The sequence below is a fragment of the Pempheris klunzingeri genome, chromosome 13 (genome assembly GCF_042242105.1).
Source record: "Pempheris klunzingeri isolate RE-2024b chromosome 13, fPemKlu1.hap1, whole genome shotgun sequence".
NCBI lineage: Eukaryota > Metazoa > Chordata > Actinopteri > Acropomatiformes > Pempheridae > Pempheris > Pempheris klunzingeri.
Window position 1 is genome coordinate 1442617 of NC_092024.1, and position 15666 is coordinate 1458282.

General features: G+C 40.0%; 1 protein-coding gene across 1 annotated transcript; it reads right to left on the bottom strand.

Annotated features, from left to right (window-relative positions):
• Window positions 1-5376: 5376 nt before the first annotated feature.
• LOC139212363 (calpain-1 catalytic subunit-like) lies at window positions 5377-14152 on the bottom strand. The gene is made up of 21 exons (XM_070842901.1): window positions 13916-14152; window positions 13305-13374; window positions 12984-13102; window positions 12754-12887; window positions 12484-12658; window positions 12029-12103; window positions 11768-11853; window positions 10373-10447; window positions 9974-10134; window positions 9368-9534; window positions 9215-9226; window positions 8906-9114; window positions 8740-8785; window positions 8500-8562; window positions 8023-8080; window positions 7825-7886; window positions 7502-7570; window positions 7238-7316; window positions 6219-6335; window positions 5848-5900; window positions 5377-5571 (listed from the first exon to the last, which is right to left on the bottom strand). Exons 1-21 carry the CDS (start codon window positions 14150-14152, stop codon window positions 5545-5547), a joined length of 2094 nt encoding a protein of 697 aa, XP_070699002.1. The 3' UTR covers window positions 5377-5544.
• Window positions 14153-15666: the final 1514 nt, after the last annotated feature.

Here is a 15666-nt window from a genome sequence, read left to right on the forward strand (position 1 = left end):
ACTGTCACTTTGGCACATTTTGACATTAAACTCTGTGTTTTTAATTATCCAGGGCATAAGTGGTGTGACTCTGAGCAGAGACAACGTGGAGGTGCTGGGGAACATGGCCTGCACTCTGGACAGCTCTTACATTGAGAACGCTGATCCTCTCATCCTGGAAAAACTCAAAGCCTGCAAGGGCTTCTCTGACAGCCAGGTGGCTGCCATGGAGACGCTGCTGCTGTCTGGGAAAACTCAATACGGGTACAAGAATTAGACCAAATTAAGAGCCATTCAGACAGCAATATAAATGATAGGGCTGGTGATATGCTATAGTTGTTCTTATTGTCAACACTCTGTGCCATAGACATGACATTTACCTTCATTACAGTCAAGACACACTGTAGTTTATTTATTTTCACTACTGGTTGCATCACTTGTGTTAAAAACTACAGTGCCTGGCTGACACTTGTGACACATTTTTGAAGATATATGAGTTCAGCAGACCTGACACACAGGTTAGGGGAGTCAGAAAGTATTGAGAGATCAACAAATGCAGTGTTGGTTTTGGTCTTTTCACAGCATTTGTTGGCAATTAGAAAAAATGAGGAATTACGCCAAAAGTGCAACATCATATTACTGACACATTAGTACAACCTTTATGTAGTGGGAAGGTAGTGAGCCAGGCTGTGTGAATATATCACCTTTTGTTTTCAGGAATGTCACCACCTGGAACAAGCAGACACTGGAAAACCTTGGATTCCTGCCTCTGTATTTTACAAGAAACATCTGGGGCCAGTTCAAAACTGTATGTGTTTTGCTTTCACCTGTTTCATCATACTAATTAGCCCAATAATATTAGTGATTTTAGCGTACCTTGTAAAAGACACTTTGAATCCATCATTTAATCCTATTTTTGCAGACAACAAAGAGAAGGTTCCTTAAGACTTTTATGCCCCAACTGAGGAAGAAAAAGACAGACAAGAAGAAGCTCAAGTTGCTCTTTAAACAGATCAGCGCTCAAAAGATAAAACGAGCAGCAGGTAGTGTAAAGGAGAAGGAGGCACAGTGTGTTTTTGCTGTTGATACATTATGATGTTTTGCAAAACTGTAAGCATCTGTGTGTGTTTAACTGAATGACATGAAGACGTTGTCTCTCACTGGCCTCACTTCTTCTTCTCAAGGCTGCACTGTGGGCAACATCACCCAGGTGGCAGTCAGCGACGCTTCCTTCCCCTTCGGCTACGACGAGACGCAATTTGACCTGTGCCTGGATGTCCAGGTTCTGAAGGACAACCTCAACTCTATCTGTGACAAAGTGGATGACGATGACCTGCAGAAAATCATTCTGAAGAAACTCAACCAGGTAATGTTTGCAATGTTAAATTTAACTACAAGACATTCGGTATCAATTTGTTAATTGTTCTGTTTGTATCATTGTTGTTTTCAGTTGTCCCATGTGAATGTTTTAACAAATGAAAAGGTTATTGTAGTCGTCAGGTCACATGGCACTGGCGAAAATGTGATTCACTTGAATGTATTGATATTTCAACACACTACTACTACTGTGTTACACCATACTTTCTATTCTTCCAGGCATTCCCATCAGGTGTTTCTGATGAGAATGTGCAGGTGCTCGGTTCAGTGTCCCGTGTGGCGTCACTTGATGACATCTCCAAGTGGAGCATCACCAAAGTTGACACGTTGGCAGCAGTCATGAAACCTGATGATGGATCTTGGGAGGCAGCAAAGGTACAAAGTAGAGGGATTCTCAAAACAGCAAAACGTCAGGATTTTAAATCTCTTAAAAACAGTCTCATATACAATATAGATGATACTCATACCTGTATACATTTGCTCACTTAAGATGTTGTCTTAAATGTTTAGAGCAAAGCAATCATCACCAAGTATCTGAGCACTCCTGGGAACTCCCTGGGCAGCACTGAGCTGGACAGTATTGGCTCCAACCTGTGCTCATTAGACACCAGCACTCTGAAGACCATCACCCCCGACAGTATCAGGTGGGTGGTAGCATGTTGCCCAAACATGGACACTCTAAGTTAGAACACAGACTTAACACTGTCTGTCACTTTCTTCTTTCAGAAATGCCAAACATCTGAATCTGGCGTCCTGTTCAGCTGAACAGAAGAGAGTCCTGTATGAGATCAGTACAACTTCCTTCAGTTCACAACGTAGCAATGCCAACGCCTATTACAATTTGATTAGGCCCTCTCTAGGTAAGAATGCATGTTACCTGTCTTTCCAGCTGTTTCTCTATCTTTTATAAAACTCCTCTCTAATGTCCTGTCTTCTTTTCCACTCTGACAGGTGGTGCGCCTCTGCAAGATGTAGTAGCACTGTCAACCCAGAACGTCAACATGGATGTAGCCACTTTCCAGAGTCTGGATCCCAACGTGGTCGCTGTAAGGATACTTGTTCATAATGAGAGTTCATAATAGAAAGAGTTTTGGACATCTATCATCTGTTTAGTTGTTTTATTGTCTCCCGGAAAAGAAATGAAGCTACTTTTTCTTTTAAAGCTGTGATGTTTTGATATAGATGCTAATTTTTCTCACCGTTTCATTTGAAATGCTCAGGGTTTGACTGTGGCTAATGTGAAAGGCCTCATGGGTAACCACCTACAAGATCTGAAGGTGTTTGAGAATGAAACCGTGGTTCAGGGCTGGAGGAACAGGCAGCTGCAGGCAGAGCTGGACACACTGAATGTGGGCCTGACCACCAACAGACCTGACCCAACCGCTGCACCAACCAACTCCAACGGCATCACAAGCGCTGCTGGATCAGGAGCGAATGGCTCTTCAACAGCAGCACAAGGTAAAAGTCCATTCCTTTGTGTGTATTGAGAGACAGTAGGTCTTATGCCCACATTTACATACAGTATTTCTAGTAATACTCACCTACTATTATCTGGAAGGGGAAAATGAGCGATTGTAACGGATCTGCAAATATCTTATAAGTAATATAATGCAGTCCCATATATATATTTTAGTGTCTTCACAACAGAATATGTCTCCCTGGTATGTCCAGAGAGTTAAGACCGTCCTCCTTCTGTTTCTTCTGCTCCATCTTTCGGTTAATATGTTAAAAACATGCTGTTTAGATTCGGTTCCCTTCACGATGTCTTAAGAAGATCTGTTGATCAGCCCCTCAGCCAGCTAATTGTCTCACCCACTGAAAATCTCCAGAGGAGGTGGAGACAGAGGCTGAAAACAGCTGCAGCAGCCATGTCTGCTGTGAGAAAAAGAATGTGTTTCTAGAAGGACCTCCACATACAAGTATGAACCGCAAAAATATGGGACCTTTAGTGTTGCGCAAACATTTTTTAATCCTCCGAAATAGGATAAATATTTGTTCCTGGCTCACGGGGACCAAATTTATAGATTCTGTGACCAAGTCAATAGGACTGAAGAAACAGCATACTTCCACTCTACACAGAGAGTATTTGTGCTGTGATAGTGTCGTTGCTTGTGGAGTGTTAAACTCTCACCCTGCACTGTTTTCAGCCACAAGAGGACGCAAGTGCGCCACAATCACTGATGAGAATATCCGTGTTCGTGCCCGTGTCATGACTGCACACCTTCTGTTACTTTCCTACAAGATGTGGTTTCAATCCATCAATCAATCTTTATTTATATAGCACAAATTCACAACAGCGTTATCTCAAGATGCTTTACATGAAGAGCAGGTCTAGACCAAACTCTTTCATTAAGAGAGAGACCCAACGATTCAGGGATTCAAAATTAAGGATAATTGTTAAGAGAAGTGAGGAAATTAAGGAAAATTAAGATTAAGGTTTGTATTCTTTATGCGCCATATGAATTCTCTGGTTAATGATATGTAATACAGTGTTTTTGAGCATGATGAGGTAACACTGTGGAGTGTTAACTGATTTTGTACTCTAGTACAAACCTCTAGTTTATCCACTGTGCTTAAATAATTTAGTAATGATTCTATGCAGGGGGAGACAAGAACTATTAAGAATGCATTGCAATTCTGCTTCTGTGGTAAATGTAACACCAGTCTCAATGTTTTTTGCTTTGATTTTTAGCTAACACCACAAGTGGGGGAGCAGAGCTTGCAAAACACCCAACATCTGTATTCCTGGCTGCTCTACTGACAACTTTACTGCAAATTCTACAACAACCAGCTTAGACACATTAATGGCCTTAGCATCCTAATGACTAGGTTATAATCTTCTTTATCTATTTAATTGCTTTATTGTAACTGCTTAATTTACTGAACAATCACTGCAATCAAAATAATGTTTTAGGTGGTGATGGGAGATTACTTTACATACTGTGATTTAGAAATGAAGTACTATTATTACCCACATTTATATTTTATGATTAAAAACTAAAGTGCATGCAAATTAATCTCTCAAATTTGCTGTATTAGAATTTACACTGTGCTATTCTTTAAATAAACAAATGCAAACTTATAAGTATCTGCTGCTCGTGTCTCTGGTTCTTGGAGCAGATGATAATTTTTATAGATTTTACCTACCACAAACAAATCCAACGCTGCACTTCCACTACACTAGCCTCTGAAGTAGCAGTATGTGCATTAAAAAATAATCAGATTGTTTTGCTTGTTATGGAGACTGAGCAAAAAAGACTGATTCTAAGTCTGACCTCTATGTAGGAAGCCGACTGCACATCTCCAGAGCCATGATTTGTGTGTATGCCATGTTCAGTGAGTCCATTTGACTGCTACATTTGAAAGAGATGGAAGAAATATCAATATACCACAGCAGTTTGGATAATACCTTTATTGTGTAACTTACAACAGAATACAAAAATTCTATTCCCACCAAAAAATGCTAATGTCGCTAAGCTAACGTGGTCATAGTGCCAAACGTAACATGCTGATATCTAACAGGAAGCTGAAGAGGCAGTGGACATGGTGAAGTACCTGATTATGGCGCTACAGGAAGTAAAGGGATCAGAACAGTGTTTACTACTCATGGATGTGTGGCTCAAAATGACTCCATTCAAAAGGTAGAGAGGTATTTCTGTCTCAGCTGACCATCAGTAGCATGGCTCAAAAAAAAGCTTATTCCCACCTAACAGTTAAACACTTAAACCCAACACTTAAATGCTTAAACCCACATAAAGAGATCATGAGATACACACACGTAGACTTAAAAGGTTCTCTATCTCAGCTACGTATGATGGGATCATACACATCAAGGCCGTGTTTTCACTTTACTGTATTTCACATTATAACAACACACATTAATGATTGAATTCAAATTTCTTGTTCACAATCTAATTGGGTTTTTTTTTAATGCAGAGTTCTAAATCTGAATCTACATATATAATATATAATTTGTAATAAAATTCTATATTTGTAACATTTGTATACTGTCCACGCTGATGATACTGTGCATGTTCCTCCCATTTATTCTCTGGACAGCTTTAGTTACACCCCCAACATTAGCAATGTTAGGAGTGAATACCCCCATTTAATAAGTCGCTTGCGGAAGAACATAATTTGTATTTATTTTCTTTCACTTCGTCTGCTGCCGTCATCTTCTGGATCAGGTTATGTGTACATCGAAATGTACATCCACTGCAAATTAAGGAGGCACAGATTATTAATCCACTTCAGTGTATCTACAGCGCTGGTTAAAAGAATGATCATTTCATCACAGGAAACTTCGAATGCAGTACAAGCATGTCACACTCAACACATTACTTTGTCAATCAAAGAAGGCTACAACTGCCAGAAAGATATTTATTTTCCTCTGTTTCAAATCAACAGCTGTGCAGGTTGTAAAAGGCTAAAACCTTTAGCTATCCATGAATTCCAAAGAACATTTTAACACCTCTGAGGAACGTTTATTACCTCTGATTCCCGAACTGTCATGGCCTTTCCATCAGACAACTGGCGGAAGATTTCTGTTGAGAAAGAAGTACACATATTCAAACAGCCATGCTAGCAGCTCAGTGAGGCTTTACTTTGAGCCAAATGCTTAAATCAGCATGCTGATATAATGAGCACTAAAAAGGCTTATGGGATGTCAGTTCTACAGGTATTTGTCATTAAAAAAGGAAATGTTGACCCAGTGATGGTGCTATATGACAACGCTGTTTAAAGCCAGTTGCATTAAAATAAAATAAAAGGAAAACTTGGTCAAAGAATAAAATCTCAATGTAAGCATTTATTTAAATGCTTAAAATGTTGCATTGTGACACCAGCCATCCAAATGTACTTACGGTACATGCAGTCGAAGCGAATGATGAGACTGATGAAGCTCTCCAGTGACAAGTGTCCAGAGGAGGAGCCGTACCGCAGAGCCATCAAGTTCAGCATGTCATCGCTGATCCTCTTTCCTGGCCAACAAACAAAGTCCAAAAGTTTGGGTATGATTAATATTAGGGTTGCAACTAACTATTGTTATGTAAGTTAAACTGCAGATTTATTTTTATTCCATTAAGCCATGACTCTCTAACTCCGTCTTGGATTACTGGGACACATGAATACAACAGGAGCATCATTAATACCAACACCTGTACTATTTTCCTACAAGGACAAGTCAGAATGTTTGCTGTGAACAAACTGCTCATCGTGCTCGGACTCCCTCTGTTTGCATTTGGATAATTCAAAATGCAAATTGGCTGTTTACTTATGTCATCAATGCGTCCCCAGTCTGTGAAAATCATTCAAACACAAAAGCAGAGGACTGACATTGCAGGGAGAACCAAGTATTTTTGTTGTTGACAGAGAAGCATGCTGTACTGTTATTACTCCTTACAGATGAAAGGTTTACAGCCAATCAGCTCTTTACAGCTTTCACATGCTTCATCTTGCTGCTTACCAGGCGCAGCTATAATTACAGTTTATGTAACCTCTACTTGAGATACTATTACAGCAAATGTTAACATTCATACTACAGTAAAACTCAGGCTCATAGAAATGAGGATCTCAGTGCATCTTTTAATGCCATGAAATATGGGACTTTATTGACAGGCTGCTGTAATGTGCTGAACCGATGAAAACTTCAATCAGTTTCCTTTTGGATGCTGTCCTTCGCTTTACCTTCTTTACTATCAGGTATCAATATCTGAATGAATGAATTATATATCTGGTTTCATTTTTTTAAAGCAATAAATTAGAAGCTATTTGCAAAATGTTGTATTTTCTGTTTTGTGCACCGTTGATTAGATTCAAATTAAGGGGGATGAATCCCAGGATGGTTCAGCTGCGTCTAGATGAGACAAAAAGGATCGTCTACCTGTGGCCATGATCGCATTCCTGAGCTCACTCAGTGACAGTGTTCCTGTTTGCGAAACATCAGTCCGGAAGAAAATTTCCTGGTTAAAAAGAAGACAGGTATAAGACAGGTGTTAAACTCAAGAGTTTAACACTGCAAGAACAAACAAGCCCTGATCTGTCAGACTCAAAATCACAATGCACTCAGTAAACAGCACATAGAAGTCTATAATTATTAGAAAGCTTCCAGTCATCTTAGCTTGGCTATGGTATTAGGTCCTTTTACCTTGTATGTGACGACCTTCTTCCACAGACGAACAAATTCCTCGCCATTCAGTTTGCCTGTGATGGAAGTCTAACCCAACATTAAGGTACCAGAGCCGTTCATGTTGTTTCATGTCTAAGCCTGACATTTAGATCTATCCATGTTGGAAGACCCTCAAAAGGGCAGGCAGGTTTTGGCATGTACACTACTCAAGTTTTTTTCTGTAACTTAAATCAGTCAGAGATTCCTCCTTTGGCAAATTAGCAGGCAAAATGCAAAAAACACGTAGAGAATATATTTTTTCTAGTGCACCAATTCCCAATAAATATCAGATGAAAGGATACATCCATCAGAGCCACCATGCTGCGACAGGCATCAATGCTGAAACCTCCAGATTTCAGGTCTCCTAAATAACGTAACAAATAAAAACACTTCATTTGGCCTAAACCCAGAAACACAGCAGTGCTACATAAGATGATTATATCTGAATATCTGTCATAGCTAATATGTTGTTAGGGCTGTAGGAGTTTTACAATCCAAACCTGACAGGATTTTCTCATTTAGAAGCGTCTGGAGCTGCTCAGCATCCACTTCCTCATACTGGAAATGAAATGAAAGCAAGGACAGACTTTTATTCTGGCTAGTGTAGCATGTTGGTTATCGTAATCACAGTTACCTCTGTGTTGATATATTTATATTGATAGTAGCATGCTACACTTTATGGGTTTGATAGAAATCACATAGGTGGAGTTAAAACACTGGAAAACAGCATTGTTTTTTTATTAAAGTCAGGATTTATATGGTCTTACAAAGTTACCACTTTATTTTAACTTGAATTTATCACACGGCTTTGTTGAATACTTGATTCTGATTCTTTTAAGACAGCATTTTGTGTCAAATTCTTATAATAATGACCGGCTCACTGTCCATTATCCCTTACGTAACCTCCCTCCCCCAGCTCTGTATTATTAGCTTTTTGTTTTATAACTTACAATGGCCAGAAACTTCCTAAAAATTACCTTGTCAGAGTATTGACGGAACAGGATTCTCTTATTTTCCAAATCTTTTCCATTTTCTTCTGGCTTGTGCTGCAAAAGATCGAGTGCTTTCAGCTCCAGATGAATTAAATCGCTGGGCAATAAGTACTGTGTGTGTCATGTGCTATCAGTGTGATCAACATGGTAAACAGACTGTAACACATCAGCAAGAATCTATCAAAACAATATGAACAATGACGATATATTTTTAAACTTGCACACCTCTTCCACTTCCATATGGTTGTGACTGTGGCCACGAGAAGTCTCACTGAGAGGAAAGATGATAGACATCAGGACATTATAATATCACTTTGTTCTCTGTTTGTACAGTGGTGAGACTGGTCCAGGACGTGCTAGCTTATAGATTAGTTGTACCACTAAGACTTACTTGACGTGCGTCTCTGCCTTGGAGAGGATGGTGAGGATGAAGGAGGCTGTCTCATTGGGACTGAAGGTGGACGGCACAATCAGGTATTCACCAGGCTCCAGCATTGTGAACTCCATCACTTCGCGTGCGTTCATGTAGGTTTTAGTTTGGGCGACAGGTTTGTTTCTGCTGAAGAAAGAGGCTGGGAACTTCCCCTGGTGTGCCTCGTACTGTGACACCGGAGATATTTCATTTCTATGTAGTTCAAAATGTAGAAAAGCAGCACAATGTAGGTGGGCACAGTACTGTGTATGTCAAAATGTTACTTACTTCCTTGGTCACCTTGGAGGAAATTAGAGAAGAATGAGTCCATGTTAGGGGCATAGATCAATACAATCAATCAATACAAGTGAAGTCATGACAATATTAAAAGAGGTAAATGCAGATAAAAAGGTTTATTTAGCCGTAAAGGGTAATATTTACCTCAAATATAGAGAATCCGATGTGGAGGTTTTGGACCAGACGTCGGTTCCTCTTGTCAGGCTTTTGCATGAGAGACACCAGCATGTTTTTCTCCCCCAGGGTCGCAGAACATCCGTTGAATAATTTGTCAATCTTGACTCGATATTGTGGATTAGTCCAGAAGCTCTCTGGAAGGCACAGAGGGAAATAATGTCGCATTTTACTCTTTTAAACGTTTGATGAATGAAGTGTGGCTACATACACTGAAGCTCACACTGAAAAGTAAAACGAATGTTGCATTTTACTATTTTTTCCAAGAGAACAGTGAATCTGAAGAATGTTCATCCATGCTTGGTAAATGCTACTTCCTCTGTCAAAGCGATTAATTATCATCAATTGATAAATTGATGTTACTTTTTCAAGTGATAATGAATTGATCACTTACATTAGTGTCAGACTTTAAACACCCATGGTGTAGGTGGGTGTAGAGATAGATAGATAGATTAATAGCATTGATTAATTCCATTTTTATATGAATTAGGCGTGAATAAATAAAGTAAACTGGCACAGTCCAGTCTCCATATTCTGTTTCTGAGAGGACAGAGAGTCTAGACATTCTGGAAGTACCGAGGCTGTTCATGCATCCCCCAGCAGTGGTTCCAGCAACCCATCTGCCCTCGTAGAAGGAGGTCTTCCAGTGACAAGACGAGCTTCCATCAAGGAAGTCGGGACAGAGGCAGCAGATGTCGAGATCTGAGTAGAACTTACAGAAGTCTTCCAGGGTCATCCTGTTGACATGAGATCAGATGTCCATGATACATGATTGTTTTGGAGTGTATATGTGAGCCTTTTAGGATTAATCAGAGTGCATTTTTTACGCCCAGGTTTTGCAAAAACAGATAAAAATGTAGATATTCACTGATGGTCTGTAGTTACTACTCTGTATTTGTATTAGTGTGTCACAGAACATCTGCATATTTAGAAATGACTGTTACATTTGCCAGATTTTGATTCCAACATGCTCACCAAAACTCCCCATCATCCACCACTGACAGGCACGTCTCTCGATCTTGAGGACTCACGGTTTGCCATAAAGGCGACCTTTAGATGAAATTAGTCGGTGAAGGAGGAGGAGAGGCAAAATTGTTATTCGCTATTACAAGACATGGGTTGAAGATATCATAAACTCTTTAACTTATGTGTTGATGATACATCCATTCATCCATCCACTGTCTATACCACTTAACCTTAAGCCACTTATCCTAACCCTAACCTAACTAACCACTAACACCTGTTTATGATACAGTTTATGTGACATTTCTGTATAAAAGGTTATTTGCCAGGTGAGGCTGATGTCATGAGACACACTTCCAGGCGCCAAACCATCAGTTGCATTTCTGGAAAAACACAGGTGCGGCAGGTTGTTTTTGACCATACGCACAAGTGCAAGTCCTGGCAAAGTGCGGCCGCCTTTAGCAAAGGTATTTCAGCTGAAAACTATATTGGCCTTTGAAGACTGTTAAGCCTGAGGCATCGAGCTTGAAAATACAATGGATACAAACAAACAGACTGTCAAGCTGCATCATGCAAAGTGCAGGATAGTAAAGAAATCTCAGCTAACCATCACTAACCCCACCTGGAGAACTGCTTAAAGTACCGTGGGAAAGACACTCTACTCCCATTTCCCCCCCGGAGCTGCTTAGTGTAACTATTCCTACACTGGGCAGATATAATTACTGTAATTACTGACTAACCATAGATTTATGAAACTGAGAAATCGAGCACATACTAGTTGACAAAAGTAGCTGCATTTGCTGTCCAGTAGCAAACTACTCAGGGCTCTGTTCCAAACATGCTCAGCGCCCGTAGCAGAGATTATACGCTTCTCATTTTTCAGTGACGCATGTTGTGTGAAGACTCATCTAGCATACATTGAATTAATGTGTTTTAACTTGTTAAGAATTGATTAAGGTTTAGTAAAATTTGGTTAAGATTAGGAGACTTTGGGTATTGTTCCGTTTCTAAGATAAAAAGCAGTGCTCTTGTATTGGCATAGATCTATTCACTAATATTAAACAAATATGATTGCTGTCCATTTCAAAGCTTTGACGATATTATCTGACATTTGTGTTTTCAACAGTAAACATTTAAGCGCTGTCAGAAATATGATGCCCTTGTCGTGCGTCACTGTCAACTGGGACAACCAGTTTACTGTAATTACAAGGTTACTATTGTAAAACAAGACAATAAAAAGGCACGACTGTTCCAAATACCTTCAAACCCTTTACACAAACAGAAGACAAAAGTTCAAAGCATCAGTAAGACATTTGCCTGGTGTCGATGAATGCAACTGCAAGGTAAAATTTGATTGGAAGCATCCTCAGACAATAAATCAAAGCAGATTCTCTTTGTGCTTCTCACCGATCACTCCAGGGTCCTTTCCACTCTCCTTGTCCCCAGGGGTTCCACAAACGCACCAGTTGTACTAGTTTCTCTTTGCTTGTTAGCTGACCAGCAGTCACCAGAGAAAACAATTGTTATTTGCCATAAAACAACAACAACAGCAGAGGCCTTATTACCCTAAAACTTTATAAATGAATCAAAGCTTCTGTGGAAGCTTAAAAACTTGACTGCTAGCTGTTAGAAATATGCAATTCCTTTAAAACAAATGCAATTCCTCACCTGTTTCACACCTGTGACAGTATAGGCATGGCCTTGGACCAGTCCATTTGGTAGTACAGTGTTGTCAGATGTTTCCTACAAGATACAGAAGATATTTACAAGATACATGTTGTCATTGTAGTCGTAATTAGAGTGCACTCATTTAAAACCTGGGCACCACACCACATTATTTCTAGTCTGCAGGCTTTAAATCACATCTTTTTTTTCTATTTCTATCCATCAAATAACAAAGACTGAGGCTGCTATTGGAATGTATTTGCATAGCAAAAACATGCTTTGCATTATTTTCTAAATATCATCCGATTGTAAGATGATTTTTAGAACTTAGAAGAGATTATTTTAGCCTTAAGATGCTTTTATAAAACAGGCCACTGCTTTTTTGTGGACAGTTAGACGCCCTGGAGAGACCCTGAATCCACTCCATGTGTGGTTTTGTGTATTATATTTGTGCTCACCCCCTGAGGTGTACCACAGCCCATCAGTGACTTGGACCGTCCAGCTCTGCACATCAGCTCCCACAAGTTTGGAGGAGGGTCTGACAGGTTGATACAGATGTGAACACCACCGGTGAAGTCCACCAAAGCCTCTGATGGAGTTCCAGCATTCATGTCCGAGTAGGAACCACACACCCTGATACAAGTGAGTGTGAAATTATTTAAACAAATGTTCCTTTCTCAGCATGATGGGAAACAATGTCTGAGAAACCATACACTGTTTTTCCATACTTGGCATAGGCTTTCTCCAACAAAGCAGGCCAGAACTCAGTTGGGTCTTTGGAGTGAACGAAGATTAGTCTGCCATTGATTGTGGGTAGCTTGTCATCAATGACGACATCTACCCAACGTCCAAACCTCCAGAACTGATCAGTGGGGGAAAGAGGCGGCACAGAGAGTTTTAGAGCAACTTCAGATATGTTGCGTTTACCAAATACTGTTGGCAATGATTGTCAGTTTACCTTGAAGTGGAACAGCCCACAGTAGTCCTCATCAAATGTTTGATCAAGAGGAACAACTTTCTCAAGGATGTCATTCTGGAAAGTCAGAGCCCCGATAGAAGCAAGAAACCAGCAGTTTCCTGAGTGAAAACTGGCTGTTTAGTTATCAGAACTATGCACCAAGCAGCCAATGATGTGACAGCGGAGCGTGTACAGAAGGGTTTCCAGATAAAACACAATGCTATAACATCCTCTCATATTTCCTCCCATATTCTCCTCCCATTATCTGCACTAGCTGGAAAACTAATTTATAGACTACAATGTATAAAGCAGTTTTCCTACCAACCAAGCCTTGGCCAAAGTCAAACCTGGAGACCCCATCAACAGTGAGAGATGGATTGGGCACAAGTTTCTGAAACAGAGGAATTGTTGACAACACACAACTTGTTAAGTTTTCATATTAAGAGGTGAACAGCTGTCAGATGACAATATAGTAAAACACATTATGATGGAGTATAATGAAGCATCACTTTTAAATCAGTTCTGAACCAAATGATTCTGTGAGGGTTGTTCCAGAAGGGCCGTTAGTGCTGCCAGTATAAGTGAAACACTCAGCGACCCGCTGCAGCCCAACATTAACGAGGTGACCATAACATTTAGCATAAAGAGAGAGATTTTGTCTCAGGGGCTGGCAGGATTTGGGTCTTTTAAAGTTTTGTTTTGAATATTGGATTAGTTTATTGTGTGACCAGAAAGAGAGATTTAGAGGGACGACCATGTAGTTCTGTCTCCGCTTGGTGTCGATGTTTGTGTTGCCTGGTTTTGATAGTATAAGACACTCATTTAATCTTTTCACAAACTTTCAAAAATGCAGATGCTCAGAGTTCAGCTTGGTTGAAGACAGAGACAAGTTATGACATGTTATTTGCAGGTCAGGCCTCTAAAGCACTCACCCCTGGTCTCAGCCACACCACACGGGCCAGGTCAGACGGGCTCAGTATCTCATCGCCGATAGAGTTCCTGTCAGGGGGGAACATCTCGTCAATGTACCTCACCCGTCGGATGAGACAGTACTGTTTTAGCTGCTGGAAGTCCTGGTTGAGGAACTTCTCAGGGTTGGCGGCAGTCCCATGACCGTCCTGCTTGTTACGAGCATTGATGATGTTCATGCACACACCAGGTGGAGGCATCGCTGCAGTCCTTGAGCTCTGTTTGGAGGAGAGGAGATCAAACACGAGCTTGACATAGAAAAGTTTATATTCAAACATTCAAATAGATAGAAAAAGATAGAAAAGATATTTTAGAGACTTCAGCAGACTAAGTGTACTTAATTAGTACTTTAGCACAGTTTAATCTCCCTCAGCATCACATTACATTACATTATCATTATCATTATTGCTGAATGCTTTTTGGCGACACATCCCAAACAGCAGATTCAAACACATGGTTAGAACTCACAGCAGGCATGGCAAAATGGACATGGATGCAAGCTAATCAAACAATCTGCAGATTAGGTCCTTGAATTCAGATCACCTCTAGAAAATGTCTATTTAGAACAGCAGGCGCTGATGCTTTGCGCTCGACTGCACTCTTGAATTTGACTGTGGACGAGTTCCATCCAGTGATTTGTATAGTGAAATATTTAATTCTTTTGACGTACACAAAAGGCAGTGAAGGGTTAACACAGTAAAGGCATTAATAAGGTCTGTGGATGTTAGAACCTGTATGGAAGCTAAGGAACTATTTCCCCCAACATGCCTGTTTATTTTCATTCTCTACACAGTGTAATTCTGCTCTTTAGATGTCTTCATGGTAGATAAACCCTGCCCTTAAAATTGAGAAAACACAATGCATTACTATTACACAAGGTCAAAGGAAACCATACATGTACATGTAAAAGCACATAATAACTATACCACCGGCTATAAACAAGACAGCAGAGAAAAGAAAGAAAAAAGCCTCTGTGTGTCTAAATGTTTAGTAATTTAATAATTCCTGGTGGGTTTTTATTACAAATGTGTAGAAGTTATAATTTAAATCTGAGTCACATAATAAAATAGTTTTGTTATCTAAACCATGAATCCATTACAACTGTCACTCATTTGTGTGCTTTAAGAAATCCCATTTGTTCTTATTCACACTGGCAACAAAAACAGAGAAGCTTTGTGTTCATCAGCCATGAAAGGGATGAACTATTTACTCAGTTACCTTTGTCACTGAGGGTGGGGTCCATTTACTGCACTAAACAGAAGACAACTTTAGCTTGTTGTTTTGCCCTGATGATAACACAGTGGCAGACTTTTAGTCGTAGAGAATCAGCCACTCACTTATTCTGACTTTTCTTTATAGTAGTTTAGTTTTCTTTATAGTAGTTTTACGTAGTTTGCAAGTGCAAGCAGTATGCAGGAGCTCCCTCTTCTCTTACTTTACTCCAACACACCTGTCCACAAGAAACTGAAGGCGTGCATGAGCCTTTTAGTCAACTTTTGGAAAAATAAAAACTTTTAGAAAAATAAAAACAGGCTCTGCTATAAGCTGCTAAACTGTAAGTGTAAATCTGTAAAACTGTCTGAAATGTTACTGCATGTGAAGATCTTAATCTTACCTCACCAGCCAGAGACAGAAAGTGTTGGGCGGAGTGGAGCAGCATGAACTAGAGAGGAAGCTCCAGTTCTTTTATAATACCTGCAGACGCCTGAGGCTA

Bases quoted from the DNA above. Each gene is read 5' to 3' on its own strand.
- LOC139212363 (XM_070842901.1), bottom strand. From the start codon at position 14,152: ATGCCTCCACCTGGTGTGTGCATGAACATCATCAATGCTCGTAACAAG. The intron at 10,448-11,767 runs GTGAGAAGCACA...TTTCATCTAAAG, and splicing joins AAAGGACCCTGGAGTGATCG to GTCGCCTTTATGGCAAACCG. The intron at 7,317-7,501 runs GTAAAAGGACCT...CTTTTTAACCAG, and splicing joins AGAAGGTCGTCACATACAAG to GAAATTTTCTTCCGGACTGA.